General features: G+C 35.5%; 1 protein-coding gene across 2 annotated transcripts; it reads right to left on the bottom strand.

The window, feature by feature from the left end:
• Nucleotides 1-6,423: 6,423 nt before the first annotated feature.
• Nucleotides 6,424-8,381, bottom strand: LOC133734317 (probable N-acetyltransferase HLS1). Of its 2 annotated transcripts, XM_062161947.1 has the most exons (3): nt 8,169-8,381; nt 7,874-8,068; nt 6,424-7,748 (listed from the first exon to the last, which is right to left on the bottom strand). In XM_062161947.1, exons 2-3 carry the CDS (start codon nt 8,045-8,047, stop codon nt 6,726-6,728), a joined length of 1,197 nt encoding a protein of 398 aa, XP_062017931.1. In that variant the 5' UTR covers nt 8,048-8,068; nt 8,169-8,381; the 3' UTR covers nt 6,424-6,725. The 2 variants fall into 2 exon arrangements, with proteins under 2 accessions (XP_062017931.1, XP_062017930.1); XM_062161946.1 differs by having other exon boundaries at nt 7,874-8,381.
• Nucleotides 8,382-15,510: the final 7,129 nt, after the last annotated feature.

The following is a 15,510-nucleotide window of genomic DNA, read 5'->3' as shown; positions in this document are numbered from 1 at the left end:
CAAGAGAAAATAGCAAAAGCGAGGAATTTCATTGTGACAACCTAAAATTCGTCGCAAAAGCTTGGCAAATACGAGGAAATTTCAGTTGTCGCACATAATCCCATCGGCGACAACCAATTTGTCGCATAAAGTAGGAATTTGCAAGAAATCGACAGTTGTCGCCCATATAACATTATGCGACGGAGATTTAGAGAGGAAGGTTTTTTTTTTTATGCTGTAGAGAAAATGCATCAAAATATATTGCCTGCGTTTATCTTATTATTATCATTATTATTTTATATCTCGATCTAGCTTACTCTATACTTCGTTTTTTCTGCATTGTGACTGCCTTCTGGAGTTGCCAAGGTTTCACTGTTCAGATCCAATCTTCTATGTCACCGTTGTTTTTCTTATTTTGATAATGGAAAGAAGAGTTTGCAAATGAAACAATTAGACTATGAGTTGATTCTTCATTCTATAAGAAACTTGATTTCTTTTCCAAGCTGGATCGCATTATGATTGTTTCAACTTTATTTCTATGTAGGACTTGGCTTCTCTGCTATAATATGACATGCTATAATTTGCTTGGATTCTATCACAACCGTCAGATATAGTTTCAAGGGTCAGCTGATGCCACATCAAGAAACATCAAGAAGTTTTAAGGGCCGGATGATGCACTTTTTTTTATAGCAAATTATAGTTATAGCAGAGAAGCCAATTTCTTCTGGACTTGTAGGTACTAGTTTTGAATTCATAAATTAATATAAGTTTTCCCTGTCGGTATGTAAAACATGAGACTGCAGCCAAGTTTAAGGAATATGTGGCGAAGGTCATCAGTATGGGATTTGTCCCTTCTAGTGTCCTGCATTCAGTTTTTTGGATATTACCACATGGAATTATCTTTAATATCATGACAAAATACTTCTCCTTTGTTTATCTATGTGAAATTGTGATTATGGTAGATTTAGCGTTCAGAACTTTGATTGATCGAGGGGTGAGAGATGAATGGAGCTTATCTTCTATATCAGTTCACGTATGGATGCCTAATTAACTTATGAATGGAACTTTGATTGTCTGTTTTTTTTTTTGGTTTGTACCTTTGTCTAAATGTCTAGGTATGAGGCCGAGAGAGGATTGGCAATGGCTATGTGATAAACTCTACACCAATCTAGAGTATATTGTATGGTATTCTCTACACCTACATTTTTTTTTTCCAAAATGTTTTTGTTATGTTTTTCCAGTTTTATGCTTGGATTAAAAATCTTAGAGTATATATATTTGACTTCACATTATTTATGAAGGAAAAATGCAACAAGAATTCAGTTAGCCGAAGAAACAAAACAGAGTATGAATCGTGGGAGAGCTGTGCCTTTCATTTAACATGCCTTAAGGAGAGCCAAGAGATGAAGATAGTGTCAAACAATGCAGACAATTTGGAACATGAGGAATTTGATGAAGATGATGAATTTTGATACTTTGAGAAGTTTTGAGTAATAATTAGTTTAGGTTTTAGCTAATCTTGGTAAACTATTTTTTTCCTTTTATATTAGCTATTATTATTTTCGGGTACAATATTTGTAGACTTTATTTGGTTTATGATTAATAATAAGTCTTCGAATATTATTATTTGCAGATAAATATTAGGACTAATTTCAGTTTACCCCCCTGAGGTTAGGGGTCGTCATCATGTTAGTCCCTCTAGTTTCAATTTAATCATGTTAGTCCCTGTACTCTCAAATTTCATCATCCGTGTCCAATTTCTACTATTCCGTCCAATTTGGACCGTTAAGTCTGACTTTTGAGGGCTAAAATGGTCATTTCAAGACAAAAAAAAAAGATTTTTTTTATCTTTTTTTTGTTTTTTTTTTTTTTTGCATTTTTTTTTCTGTTTTTTTTTTTGCATTTTTTTTATTTTCTTGTTTTTTTTTTCTTTTTCTTCGCTTATTATTATTATTATTTTTTTATAATTTTGTCTTCAACCTATACAACACAAGTTATAATATGTTTATAAAAACAAAAAAAAATACTCTAGGTGGTTAAAAAGCCGCTCGCTGGTCTACGATATTTGTGATATATCTCCGATAAAGCGAAAATTTTTAGGATATATCTGTAAAATATATTTATAAAATATAATAGGTTTATAAAGTGCAGAATAATAGGATATATCCCCAGCAAAGTGAAGAAATATCTGTAAAATATGATTAAAAAAATAAATACAGATATTTCTTCACTTTATTGGGGATATATCCTAAAATTCTTCGCTTTATCGGAGATATACCACAAGTTATAATAGGTTTATAAAAACAAAAACAAAAAATACTCTAGGTGTTTCTTTTTTATTTTTTTATTTTTTATTTTTATAAATTTTTTCTTCAACCTATACACCACAAGTTGAAATAGGTTTATAAAAAAAAAAAAAAATACTCTAGGTGGTTAAAAAGTCGCTCGCTGGTCTACGATATTTATGATATATCTCCGATAAAGTGAAAAATTTTAGGATATATTTGTAAAATATATTTATAAAATATAATAGGTTTATAAAGTGAAGAATAATAGGATATATCCCCAATAAAGTGAAGAAATATTTGTAAAATATGATTAAAAAAATAAATACAGATATTTCTTCACTTTATTGGGGATATATCCTAAAATTCTTCGCTCGCTGGTCTACGATATTTGTGGAACATCTCCGATAAAGCGAAGAATTTTAGGATATATCCCTAATAAAGTGAAGAAATATCTGTATTTATTTTTTTAATCATATTTTATAGATATTTCTTCATCCTATTATTCTTCACTTTATAAACCTATTATATTTTACAGATATATCCTAAAATTCTTCGCTTTATCGGAGATATATCACAAATATCGTAGACCAGCGAGCGGTTTTTTAACCACCTAGAGTATTTTTTTTTGTTTTTATAAACCTATTATAACTTGTGGTGTATAGGTTGAAGACAAAATTATAAAAAAATAATAATAATAATAATAAGCGAAGAAAAAGAAAAAAAAAACTAGAAAAAAAAAAAAGCAAAAAAAAAGAAAAGAAAAAAATGCAAAAAAAAAACAAAACGAAAAAAAGAAAAAAAAAATCTTTTTTTTTTTTAGTTTTTTTTGTTGTCTTGAAATGACCATTTTAGCCCTCAAAAGTCAGACTTAACGGTCCAAATTGGACGGAATAGTAGAAATTGGACACGGATGATGAAATTTGAGAGTACAGGGACTAACATGATTAAATTGAAACTAGAGGGACTAACATGATGACGACCCCTAACATCAGGGGGGTAAACTGAAATTAGTCCTAAATATTATTAATGTTTTTTTTAATATTGAAATTAATTTAATTTTAAATTTTAAATAAATAACTAAATTTGAGCAAGAAATATGTAGCCATTTGTTGCATTTTGCTTATTATTAAATGAGACAAACAACCTAACCTCGTCTATAATCGTTTGCAACAAACAATAATTTCTCGTTTAATTGAAAATGCGACGACCTTGGGTTGTCGCGACCAGTTGTCGCCTAATGTGTTTTACCAATTGTCAAAAGCGACGAAATTAAACGGTTGTCCCTTTTTTAACACGCGACGCAATTAGTTCCTCGACGAAATTATATGAAACAAATAAAAAGTCTCGCATATAATTTTCTACAACAAAAAAATATGTCACATATTAATATATATATATATGCAACAAAAATGAAACCTCGCAGTTATTTTTTGCAACAAAAAAAAGTCTCGCATATAAATTTTTGATCAAACATATAAGCCTCGCAGGCGGAATATACAATGTAAACGAAGTCTCGCATATTACAAATTGTAACAAACATAAAGTCTGATATATAGCATTCTGTAACACACTTATGTGTCTCGCAAGATGTCATGTGCGAGGAACAAATTGCGTCGCTTATTGAAAATGCGACAAGCATCCAAGCCTCGTATATTAAAAATAGCAACAAATATAAAATCTTGCATATAATTTTTGGTAACACACCTGTGTGTCTCACAATTTGTGATATGCGAGGAACCAAATATGTCGCATATTGAAAAAACGATAACCATGTAATTTCGTCGCTTTTGACAATCAGTAAAACACATAAGGCGACAACTGATTGCGACAACCCAAAGTCGTCGCATTTTCAATTCAACGAGAAATTTAGACTTTTTACAACAACTTTGGGTTGTTGCCGTTGACATTTTCTCTTGTAGTGGCAATTTGGGGTCAAAACTCTTGAGATCCTTGTAATTCTTCTCCACAAATGTTCTGGTGGTGGCGCTTGAAGGAGATAACTAGCAGAGTAGGATCCTAAGGAGCTTAGTTCCGATAGATTTCCTCTCCATGCCATTTTCTTGAACCAGCCTATTGAGAAGATTGCTGTAGATTGCATATCCTCATCAGCTGCTGATCTATTAAAGGCTCAAGTTTGTTCCCATCAGCCACAATCTATAACCTGATTCGTACTCATATTCGAGACATAAATCTTGCCTGAATTTTTCTTTTCTCGGTGTTGTTCATCTTAAGTTTCAACCGTAGCTAAATCCCAAAAATAAGAAACAAAAAATCCAAATCATCAAAATTTTGACAGCAAGGGATTCAAAGGTTTTTGGGTTGTTTAATCTGGGGACAAGGAAAACAATCAGAATGCTCTTGTTCATCGTTTTCCCTCGACTCTGTCATCGACACCTGGGAATTCATGAATGATCTCGATGATGAATTTGATTATGATTTTGAGGTCAGTTCCTCCAAGACTAGCTACCAACCTCTTCGGCTTGGCCTTCTCATTCTTCCACTAGCGTCGCTCATGATGGATTATAGATCAAGTGATGGGATTGGTTTTTCACATATGAAGAGGTGGAAATTATTCTATGCACCGACGGTGCAAGTGACCCAACCCTTATAAAATAATCTCAACCCTTGATATTTATTATCAACTTTATTTTTAATAAACAAAAAGTGTATTTAATGCAATCTAACCATTCATTTATGTTGGTGCAAGTGCACGGCGGTGCTCTGAATAATCTCTCATCTGATGAGGGGTATTTCAGGAAATGAAAAAGCAATTGTAGATAAAAAGTATTAAATATTTTAGTGGGAGTGTGGTTTACAATTTGGGGAGTGCAAATTTCACTCCCCTTATGATATTGAATCGTATTGAGTAGTTGTCGGGGTCTAGGTGTTGACTTTTGCAGACTTTATCTTACGTACGATTATACAATAGTGTAGATCAATAATCTGAATGGTCTATTTTCAATATTTCTTCAAGAATCGTACACGAATTACTTTAGCCCTATCGTAAACCACTAAACCATCCAACCTATAAAGCTAATTCATTTTCGATCCTCCCCCATCATCATCATATACACATGGTAAGTGCTAATTAACCACCATCATTATCGGCTACTACGAATTCATCATCAACGTACTGTCTTGTTAACTGAAACACATGTATGCATCTAATTGAAGACCACATGCAAGAACTAAGATATACAGCTAACCTCAAAATCCTCGTCTGGCAACAGAGAATAGAGACTACTAACTACCAGTATTTTATCTAATCTTGGTCATTATGACCACGACTAGTAATGAACTTGAAACGAAACCCTAACCAATTTTGTCATTTTTCCAAAAAACATAACGACGTGTTTTGTAGGAACCCACATTGGCTGACGACAACTACCCAAAACACGATGAGGGGTTGTATAGTTACTTGGACTAGTGGATTTAAATGACATTCTGAAATTAGTTCTCCATCTTTGTACAATGGCACGTTAGGGTGTTCCATTTTGAATGCGACGTATGCAATAAAAGCATTGGAGGGAGGGTCCATCTAATCTAAGCTAAAATCTTTACCTCATAAGGGGGATATGTACATAAAAAAATGGACCGCCATGACCTGATTAATTAGTCTGAATCATGGAAACTGAGAATGAGAGTCACATACAAGAAGGACAATCGAGGGTGGAACCTAATTAAGGAGATCTTTCGAGATTTTATGTTACTGATATGATAGGAACAAGACATTCAAAAGGGACCTCCCCCCCCCCCCCCCCCCCCCGCCCCGATGGTATACTCATGAAAAATCATGGTATGTAGTATGACTAGTATCTAATAATTTGAGGTGGTGTTTAAGTACTTTGAATCCCATATCCCTCGATCGATCTCTCTCAATTCATTCTAGAAGTTCTGACTCGAAACGGCGAGAGAGATAGACACGTGGTTTAATAGATTGAATCTACAATAAAGAATAGTTGACATGGATGATGTGGTCAAAAAAATGTATAATCGAGTAGCCTCAAGAGATTTATATATGGGCTTGAATGTAGAGTAAAACAAATATTCGAGTTGACGCAAATTGAGGAGATTGATTTTGGGTTCATCAAGATTAATTTCATTATCCTTATTATTACCTCTCTTACGTCGACAAAAAGAGTAACTACAGCAACAATCAAGCTAAGCCTCTCTTAAATTAGATAACGAGTATAATATACATATTATTGTACACAACTGTATCACAAAGAATAATCGTCATTCTGGTCTAAAGGCTTTAACAGATTCAAGATCAGGTACTTGTCAAATCTCGACTTTCTTCATAAACTATTATGATTGAATTCGGGATGGAGAGAGAGAAAAATTATAAAATTATGTACAATCCAGATAGACAAAAAATATTCACCTGGCCTGCGGGGTATTCAGCGCGAGGCAGACCGAGGAGACTATGGGTTGATCATAATTTCACCACTCATACGGTCATACCTCTCTTGGGTCAACAAAAAGAGCTTTATTTATTTGTTGGGTTTTAGTCAATTCATGAAGGCTGGTTCTGTCTGCTTCATTTTTCTTCATGGCTTTTATGCACCACAAATCCTCAGAGCAAGAGAGCAACTTCCAATGTGGGATGTGATGTCTTAGTACTGAGTCATAACCCCCAACTTCTGTTACTACGACCTTGCAGCAGAAGTTCTTAGTTGTAGTACTAGCCATGTTGTGCACAAAGTGGCACAAATTCCTCACCAGTTTCCCTGACAATGGTCCTTCATGGTATACCCCATACATGAAGTAAAACCCAAAAGGGTTGAAAAAATCAGGCATGGAAGGCAGTAATTTAAAGCAAGGCAAAAACCTATCCATCAGTCTCCAGCTTTTTGCATACAACAGACAAGACAGAGGTGCCTTCCCTAGCCTCAATTTGAAAACCTCACCGCTGTTCCATACACTAATCATAGCCCAACTTTTTGGTAGAGCTTGCCCATTTGATTCAAAATTGCCAAACTCTCCTCTTGGATAGGCCACCCAAGTCCCCAAGCTCAGTTTGTTCCCAAGCACTTTGTTTATGTCATGAGGAAAGAAATCAGTGGAAGCCATACACTTTCTGTACAGAAACTCGGCTTCTTCTACCTTGAGCTTTGCGATTTCAACGTTGGAAGAGACGTGGCAGGGCCGGCAACGAACCGGGTTTACCAGAATTGCAGGGGTCCTGAACTTGATGTAGCCAAACTTCTCAATGAAAAGCCTGACTGAAGCTTCGTTGTCTTTCTCGGTGGCCATGTATGAGTAATCTACGTCGTTGGCTACGAACCAATCCTCTAAACAACACACCAGTCTGGAACCAATCCCTTTTTGACGATGGAATGGTGCGACCCTCAGGCCGAGGATGTAGCCCACTCTGGCCAGATTGGCCTCATGATCTCTAGGCGGCGGCTTATTATGAACCGTCACCAACTTTATCGAGCCTTGAATGACTCCAACCAACTGGTTGTCCAACTCGGCCACCTGCAAAACATGATGGCTGTGATAAAAAAGTCGCCGAATTTGTTTCGATGATGATTATGATGATAAGACGTTCGATGTGGGAAATTAAAGAAGAAGATTATGAAAAAGGGAATGTTTATACGTACCAGCATCTTGTGCATCGGACTGTTCCGGATCCTACATATGGGGTCACCCATAGTGTCTGTGAAGAGATATACTCGCTCCGTTGGTCCTACCTCGCATCTTCGTTCAAGGTCTTCCACTCTAGCTCTATCCGCTTCACCATCATAGCTTCGAATTACAGCCTCCTTTAGTCCCATTTCTGAAACCCTAATTAACCTCTGCAGATCAAAGATACGTACGTAGCAGGAGTAAGTTGTAATAGAAGAAAGAAAGAAAGGAAGAAAGGAAGAAAGAAAGAAAGGGAGGTTTGCTTTGTACTTTCTAAAGCTTAGCTATAATATGCAGCTAGCTAAGTTCATGGAGTATTTATATGGAGCTGGGAATGTTCTTCGAGCTATCATCAACATCAATCACCTAGGCCAGGCTTCAAAAAGAATATTATAATATTATATAGTAGACAGAAAGGTAATCTAAATTATAGAATGTGTTCTTTGTCTCTACTCTCTAGCAATTTAATTAAGGATTTGGAGCTTTAATTAACTAAGCTATATATCCACGAACGTTAGGATAACCTCAGGCTCACGCCACATGTGCGCGCCTAAGAGGCTAAGAATATGTCGCTGGCCGTCATCACCAAATTTTTTATTTTTTTATTTTTTTTTCAGAAACATTGGTCCCTATATTGGTTATTAGGTCATATCAATACTTTGTACCACTTATGCCTATTTTCATACAGGTATACGTACCCCACCACGTCACCAACCCTATTGATACGTACCGTACAGTCGGCAGGAGTATACTTCTATCTGAACATGGATACTGAAGTTTATGTATATAGTTAATTAATGGATGATGTAATTTCACCAAATTAGATTGAACACTTAGATTCTATCGGCGGAGGAGCTACGTTGCTGGACTATTTTTCATTTGTTTAAGACCACATGAATATATTATTAATGACTAAATTCAGTTTAGTCTTTTGAACTTTAGGGCTAAAATCACTTTGGTCCCTAATTTTTTTTTTTTAATCACGATGGTCCCTACACTTTCAAATTACATCAATCTAGTCCAAAATTTGACTTTGACTCGAAAGATGACGTCATGTGCTGAGTTGGAGCCGACATAGGGGCCCACTTTTCATATTTTAAACACCCAAGGAAGGGCAAAATGGACATTTCTAATTTAATCTAATTTCTAATTTTTGTAAAAAAAAATTTCTCTTCATTTTCTCTCTTTCTACTCTCTCTCTTGAGCTTTCTTTCTCTCTCTCTCTCTGACTCTCTCTTCCTCTCTGCAGTTTCATCTGAAACAAAAGTAACTCCCTTCTGTGAATTTTGAACTCCCATTGGGTGACAACAATAGCTGTACACCAACATTATCCCTATCACATTTCTCCAGATAACCCACTTCTGCAACATTTTGAGCTTTGAGAAGAAAATGTTCTGCTTGGACTGCGGTGGAGATGCATTTTGCTTCTACTGCCGCTCCTCCAGACACAAAGACCACCAAGTGATCTAGGTCTGGTCAACTACATTTCCACCAAGGACGTCCTTGAGCAGGTTGGGGACGAAGCCAGTAACTATGGCCAGTATACTAACCAAGGCCAAAAATCAACTCCGACAACCACCGTCGCCATGGTGGTCAGCCCCTGCTCAATACCTAACTTTCTTCAAATCTCATCCAAACTCAAATTCAAGTATACAGAGAGGTAAAGCTCGAAGAATTGACCAATTTTCATACCTAAGTTGAAACCAAAGGTAGCTGGAAAAGGAAGAAAACCCACCGTAAAACCCCTACACCATCTCCTTCGATTCTCACTCATGCTTCATTTTTGGGACAATCCGACACCATAGGGACGTCCACGACGTCGAGAGGAAGCTTCGGCTATCGGTGAGACGTCACAAATTGGCCGGAATCAGAAAATTTTCCGGTGAACCTGAGAAGCTTTCGGGCTTCGATTCTCTTTCACCGGAGCTCTTCTGTGAAAACCAAAGTGGTATTCCAGCGGTGTTGAGAGGAATCTGTGGCCACCGGTATGTCGTCGGCCGGGATGGTGGTGACGGCGGTGGTGATTACCTCGGAGATGAGGGGGTTGGAGAGGGAAACGTCATCATTTTGGGAGATGGGGGTTTGGTGGCGGTAGTTGAAGTGGTGGGAATGAGAGTGGGAGAGGCGGGTGTAAAGGAAAGTAGGAGGAGGAGGGAGGAGATGACGGTGCATATAGGATTTTGGGTTGCGCGAATCGGGAGAGTGAGAGAGAGCGCAAGAGAGAGAGAAGAAAAGAGAGAAAATGAAGAGATTTAAAAAAAAATTAGAAATTAGATTAAATTAGAAATGTCTATTTTGCCCTTCTTTGGGTGTTTAAAATCTGAAAAGTGAGCCCCTATGTCGGCTCCAACTCAGCATATGACGTCATCTTTCGAGTCAAAGTCAAATTTTGGACTAGGTTGATGTAATTTGGAAGTGTATGGACCATCGTGATTAAAAAAAAAAAGTCAAGGACCAAACTGATTTTAGCCCTAAAGTTCAAGGGACTAAACTGAATTTAGTCTTATTATTAACTCACAAAGACAAAAGAAATTTATAATTAGTGTATGTGTGTCCTAAGGTCAGTGATATATGATTATATGTTTCATTCATTTGAGACCCTAAAGAGTGAACTTTGTTTAAAACGGTTGATACTATAAAGTGAACTGCATTTTCGGGTATCAATTATATCTCATTTTATGTGGCAGTTGATTTAATATAAAGCCTAACTTATTTATTAAATGATGTGATTGTGTCAAATTAGCTGTTTCATAAAGTGAATTGCATGTGGTACTTGAAAAATAATTCATCTAACATTTTTATATTTTATTTTCTCCTTTTTTATAACTTTTAATAAAACTTACTTTTGATTTAAAAAGAAGAAGAAAGAATCAGTTAGTTAATTAGTTTGGAAAAGAGCGAGGAGGAAACTCTTTCCATTACAGTAGCAAGGTTTATTTTGGCACGTTGCTTATCTGGAATGAGAATGGAAATTAAGGGAATGATTCCGGTGTATGAGATTTCCTGCGTTTACTAATATATATAGGTATGAGAATGATTCCAATGTATGCGATTCCTGCGTTTACTGACATATCTAGGTATTAGAATGGATGTGGGTCCCACCTTATTATCAGGAATCGATTCATGAATACCTTTAGTCTGATAACTAGGGGGATATAAGTTTAGGAATGATTCCCATACTGATTATTTTCTTCTTCCATTCCAGTTGTCTTCGATTCATGACTTCTTCCATTCCAATTATCTTCGATTCATGACTTTTTTCACTACAAGTAAGTAAACGTGTTATTAATGTTATGCACTATTTTAACTATGATTTGGTTTCTATGTGGACTATTGTGTGGCCCATACTTCCTTTTAGTTTATAGACACTTAGATTCGAAAGTGAAAGTGAAACCCCACTAATGGCCTAGTTAGCTTGGCTTTAGCTGCTCATTTTTAAACAATTTTCTTAGGTTCGTGATAATACTTTACCTAACGCGCCTCAAATACTACCTGCAAAATAGGCAAAATAGAGAGAATGCAAAATCTCCATGAGATCTATACGAGATATTAAAGAATTTAAACTAGGATTGAAGAACGTTTTGGTGACCAAACTTTGTAATTAGGATATTGAATAGATAAGACGAAAACACATTTAACAAATGATTCTACTAGTTTGGTGACACCGGCCACTTAAATATTTGTTTTATGTCATGGTTAGTGAAGCCAAAGAGTAACTCCTTATTCCCACATTTAGATTTTGATAACTTACATGAGAGGTTCGCTTCAAAGTAGTACAAGGTCCTTAAAGTTGTTTATCTTTGTTACGTTTGGAGATTGATTTCTGTATATGCAATTTTTATCTTTAGTTGTTATTGAAAATATTAGATTTTTTATTTTATTTTTTATTTTTTTTATTTGGTGTTTTCATCTCGTTTAGGCTAGCTTGATTGGCTGCTACTTTCCTCTGGAGTTTGATTAATTTGTAATATTTTATCAATATAAATTATTTAGTCCAACACTAGGGTTTGGGGGAGGTGGCCAAAACTTGGGGCCAGGGTTCTTAGGTTTTTCTCGCATTGGTAGGGCTATCAAATAATACATAGTTGGTAATTTACAAAAGGCTGTAGTTCCCTCAAAACCATTGGAAATGAAGAAAATGACTTTTATTCTGGATGATCGAGGATACTGTTTTAGAAGTTATTGCATAATATGAAAATACACCATAGTAATCCGGGAGTCCCATGTAAGAAAGGACTCTCGGTCATAAGTATAAATGGATGTCTTTTTTATTCATTATTATTTTATACTCTTTTATAATTTTGCTGTATTTTTTTATGTTAGCTCAGTGTTTAAGTTAAATTTACACATAGAAAAATATATTTTGTTGGAATCACTTTACATGATGAGTTTTTCGTGCACTCCACAATATTTGTTATTAATAAATTACCATTTTGATAAATTGAAAAAGGAGAACATTAACAAAATGCATCTAATGCATCTGCATAAATTTGGAGGGATCAGGTGGTCATTTCCTTTCTTCCATCTCAAGTCTCAACACACGTTGTGTTAGGATTTGGTATAATCATACACAGAAAAGCAACAGAAACCGCAATAGCAATAAGCACAATCATCACTAACTTTAATGCACTAAGCACTCGATCACATTCACAAAATGGCTCACACGAAGCCCTAAACGTCGCTATTGTCTTCTTTTCCTTCCTCACTATTTTAATTATGGCCCCTTCAAACTATATCTTAAACAAGTTCCATCCCATCCTACTTACTCACTTTTCTGCACTAATCATAAGACCTCCCATTATAAACCCTAAAAAGGGACACGTACGCCAATGACAATGTGTACACGTGTGTACATTCACTATTCGGCCCCAACCCACTACCACTTTGTGATCTTTTCCCATTCATCTTTTACTGTTAAAAGAGTTTGGGTCCCTTCTCTAATGATTCAACACTCCACAACAAGTGCTCTTCCAAATCTTTCTGCTTTGTTTTCTTTTCTTTGCATGCATTATTTTGTCCTCTACATGTTTTTTATCGACTAGTTGGATGCTTTGGAACTTAGCCCTAGCATTCATAATATGCCCCAATGAGTAGCTAGGGTGGGATCCACTACACTTTGTATGGGGGTCCTGTCCAAATTCACTTGAGAGCTAGGGTTCGAGGGCATAGATTTTACTTTTTTGGGAGCTTGTATTGGGTGATTGGATTCTTTTTATCATTCATTCTTGTTCTATATGGATCAAATGAGGAATACTAGAAGACATCACATGTGACATACATATGTACTTCTCTATTATTGATGTATTATGATGCCTTACTAATTGATATATGTCAGTTATATCAAGTGATCCATGCAATGTTGCTATAATATTATACTCTGGTAAAACCTATATTTTCTTAAAGAAAGGGTGGCATTGATTTTCAAGCAAGTATTCATTTATACATTTATGCCATTTTTTAGTACGTACATACTGCAAGAATTGGGTAAAGAATAGGAGTAATCAAAGAGAAATCTTCGCATATGTGAATGGTGATTGGTGAATATCATTACATACTTTAAATATAAAGCTTCGGAAATTAACTAACTCCTTTTCATTTTCTTGTTTTCCTAGTTCAATAAAGTGAGATTAATTAAGAATCCGAAGTAATAAAATCTATGCAGAACTAAATGTTGTCAAAAGAGAAATCTCCTATACGTGAGAGTTGAGACTCAATCCATATGATAGATTTGCGAGAAACTTATAAGGATACATGTCACGATTTCCGTTTGTTACATTACATTATTCAATTATCCTATCCTCACTCAATATCGTCCTAACATTGCTTCCGGCCACCTTAATACACATTATTATTTGTTCAAATCTATTCCTCAAACCCTTGTCTTTGCTAAAACGAATCCTTAAACCCTTTTCAAGATGCCATAACTATGCAATTAGTGGGAGCTATTTGTGCTCTGACACGTTGATATGCATAAATTGAAATGCAGGGACCTCATAGTCCATTGCATTATGGTGGTTTGGACATGTCCACATTTGGTGCACAAATAGAAGCGATTGAGAATACATTAGCCTAAACCATCTGAAATGACATGGATATTAAAGGCCATAAAGAAATTTGGAATATATACGATCGAAGGGTTTATAGGATTGGTTATATATTGAAGATAAAGACATGACACATTAGGCAACACCAAGTAGAAGAGCAATTTAGTACGCAACCCAACCCTAGCTAGTACAAATATATATACATATATGATAATATGTATGGCCGGCCAAAAGATAATAATAAACCTAGCAATCATCAGAAACACCATGAATTCTTTCTGCTTTTTGTGTATATTGGCTAGACCATGATCAACAGCGTATCTCTTTTGTCTAATTCACCAAACAAACCTTAGTGGTAACATCACATTGTTCATAGTACAAGAGCACTCAGCATAGATCCATATTTCCTTCAGGGCATTCACATTGTTCATTGTTTAAAATCTTTGTGCTGTTGTGGTCCTTGCATGGAGTAATCCATACAAAAATTATGAATAACCTTGAAATTTAACTATACAGGGAGAAAACACCAAGAGTAAGACTACATGTAGATAATAGATCGATGTCGATCGACGATATACACTCTACTGAAATTAGTTTTAAAATTTTTATTCAGACTTTAATCATGGAGATAAGCAAATTAGTTGCATGTACGTACCGATGCAAGTGTTATTAATTAGAAGAGGAAATGAGTTTGGATCTTCCATTTTCGATTAAGAAGAGAACATCAGTGAAAATGATTTTTGTGGACTACGTACTCTCTTTTCTCTCATCCTAATTAACTCCATACACATAATTGATCTAAAGATTAAGTTAAGGTCATCTTTGCAAAATGAATCTGTGAAAAAGAAAACCGTGCGTCAAGTTCTCTGAACTATGGATACTAACGTTCTTTGTCAGGCTTATGTTGTTTGCTTAAATATCGAAGTAATAGACGATTTTGTAAATTATATGTGGAGAGGTCCCAGAAAATTCTTTTTGCTACCATCCACTCAATCTAATTTCGGCTTGATATTTTATAAGCTTATTATGTTTATTGTGAATAGAACCACATACATCGTTCCAAATCTCACATATCCAATAATCTTTTCAAATCAAATACATTGTAAACACTGAACCCTGAGTGACCTAAACATACATGATCGAATAGCTAACACAGATATTAACACATGCATACAGAGATGTTGATGGATCCAGCAATCCTCAAGTTGAGGCTATAGAACTTGTGGTGTGGGTATTTTCTGGTTCAACTGGAGCAGCTTTTAAATGATCATAGGTCTACCACTGTCCTCTACATGAATGCATATATATCAGGATTCTTGGGGTCCCTCGACACCATGTCTCCACTCTCGACGGGCTGCTGCCCATCCGTGACAACTTGCATCTGTGCCTTTTGTATTCCTTCGATTCGTTGATCATTGCTAGAAGAAAAAAAACTTACAACATAAAATCACGCTCACAATCCGAAACAAATAATAATAATGAATCCAACCTTTTCTTGGCCCCGTTTGGCCCGAAGTTTTTTTTTTTTTTTGAGGAGAAGACGTCAGAGTATATATTGAAGTAGTCAA

Source organism: Rosa rugosa, chromosome 2 (genome assembly GCF_958449725.1).
Source record: "Rosa rugosa chromosome 2, drRosRugo1.1, whole genome shotgun sequence".
Taxonomy (NCBI): domain Eukaryota; kingdom Viridiplantae; phylum Streptophyta; class Magnoliopsida; order Rosales; family Rosaceae; genus Rosa; species Rosa rugosa.
This window is presented reverse-complemented; position numbering and strand designations above follow the sequence as displayed.

Excerpts from the sequence above, each read along its gene's own strand:
- LOC133734317 (XM_062161946.1), bottom strand. The coding sequence starts at position 8,047 with ATGGGACTAAAGGAGGCTGTAATTCGAAGCTATGATGGTGAAGCGGAT. Across the intron at positions 7,749-7,873 it reads GTCCGATGCACAAGATGCTG|GTGGCCGAGTTGGACAACCA; the intron begins GTACGTATAAAC and ends CATGTTTTGCAG.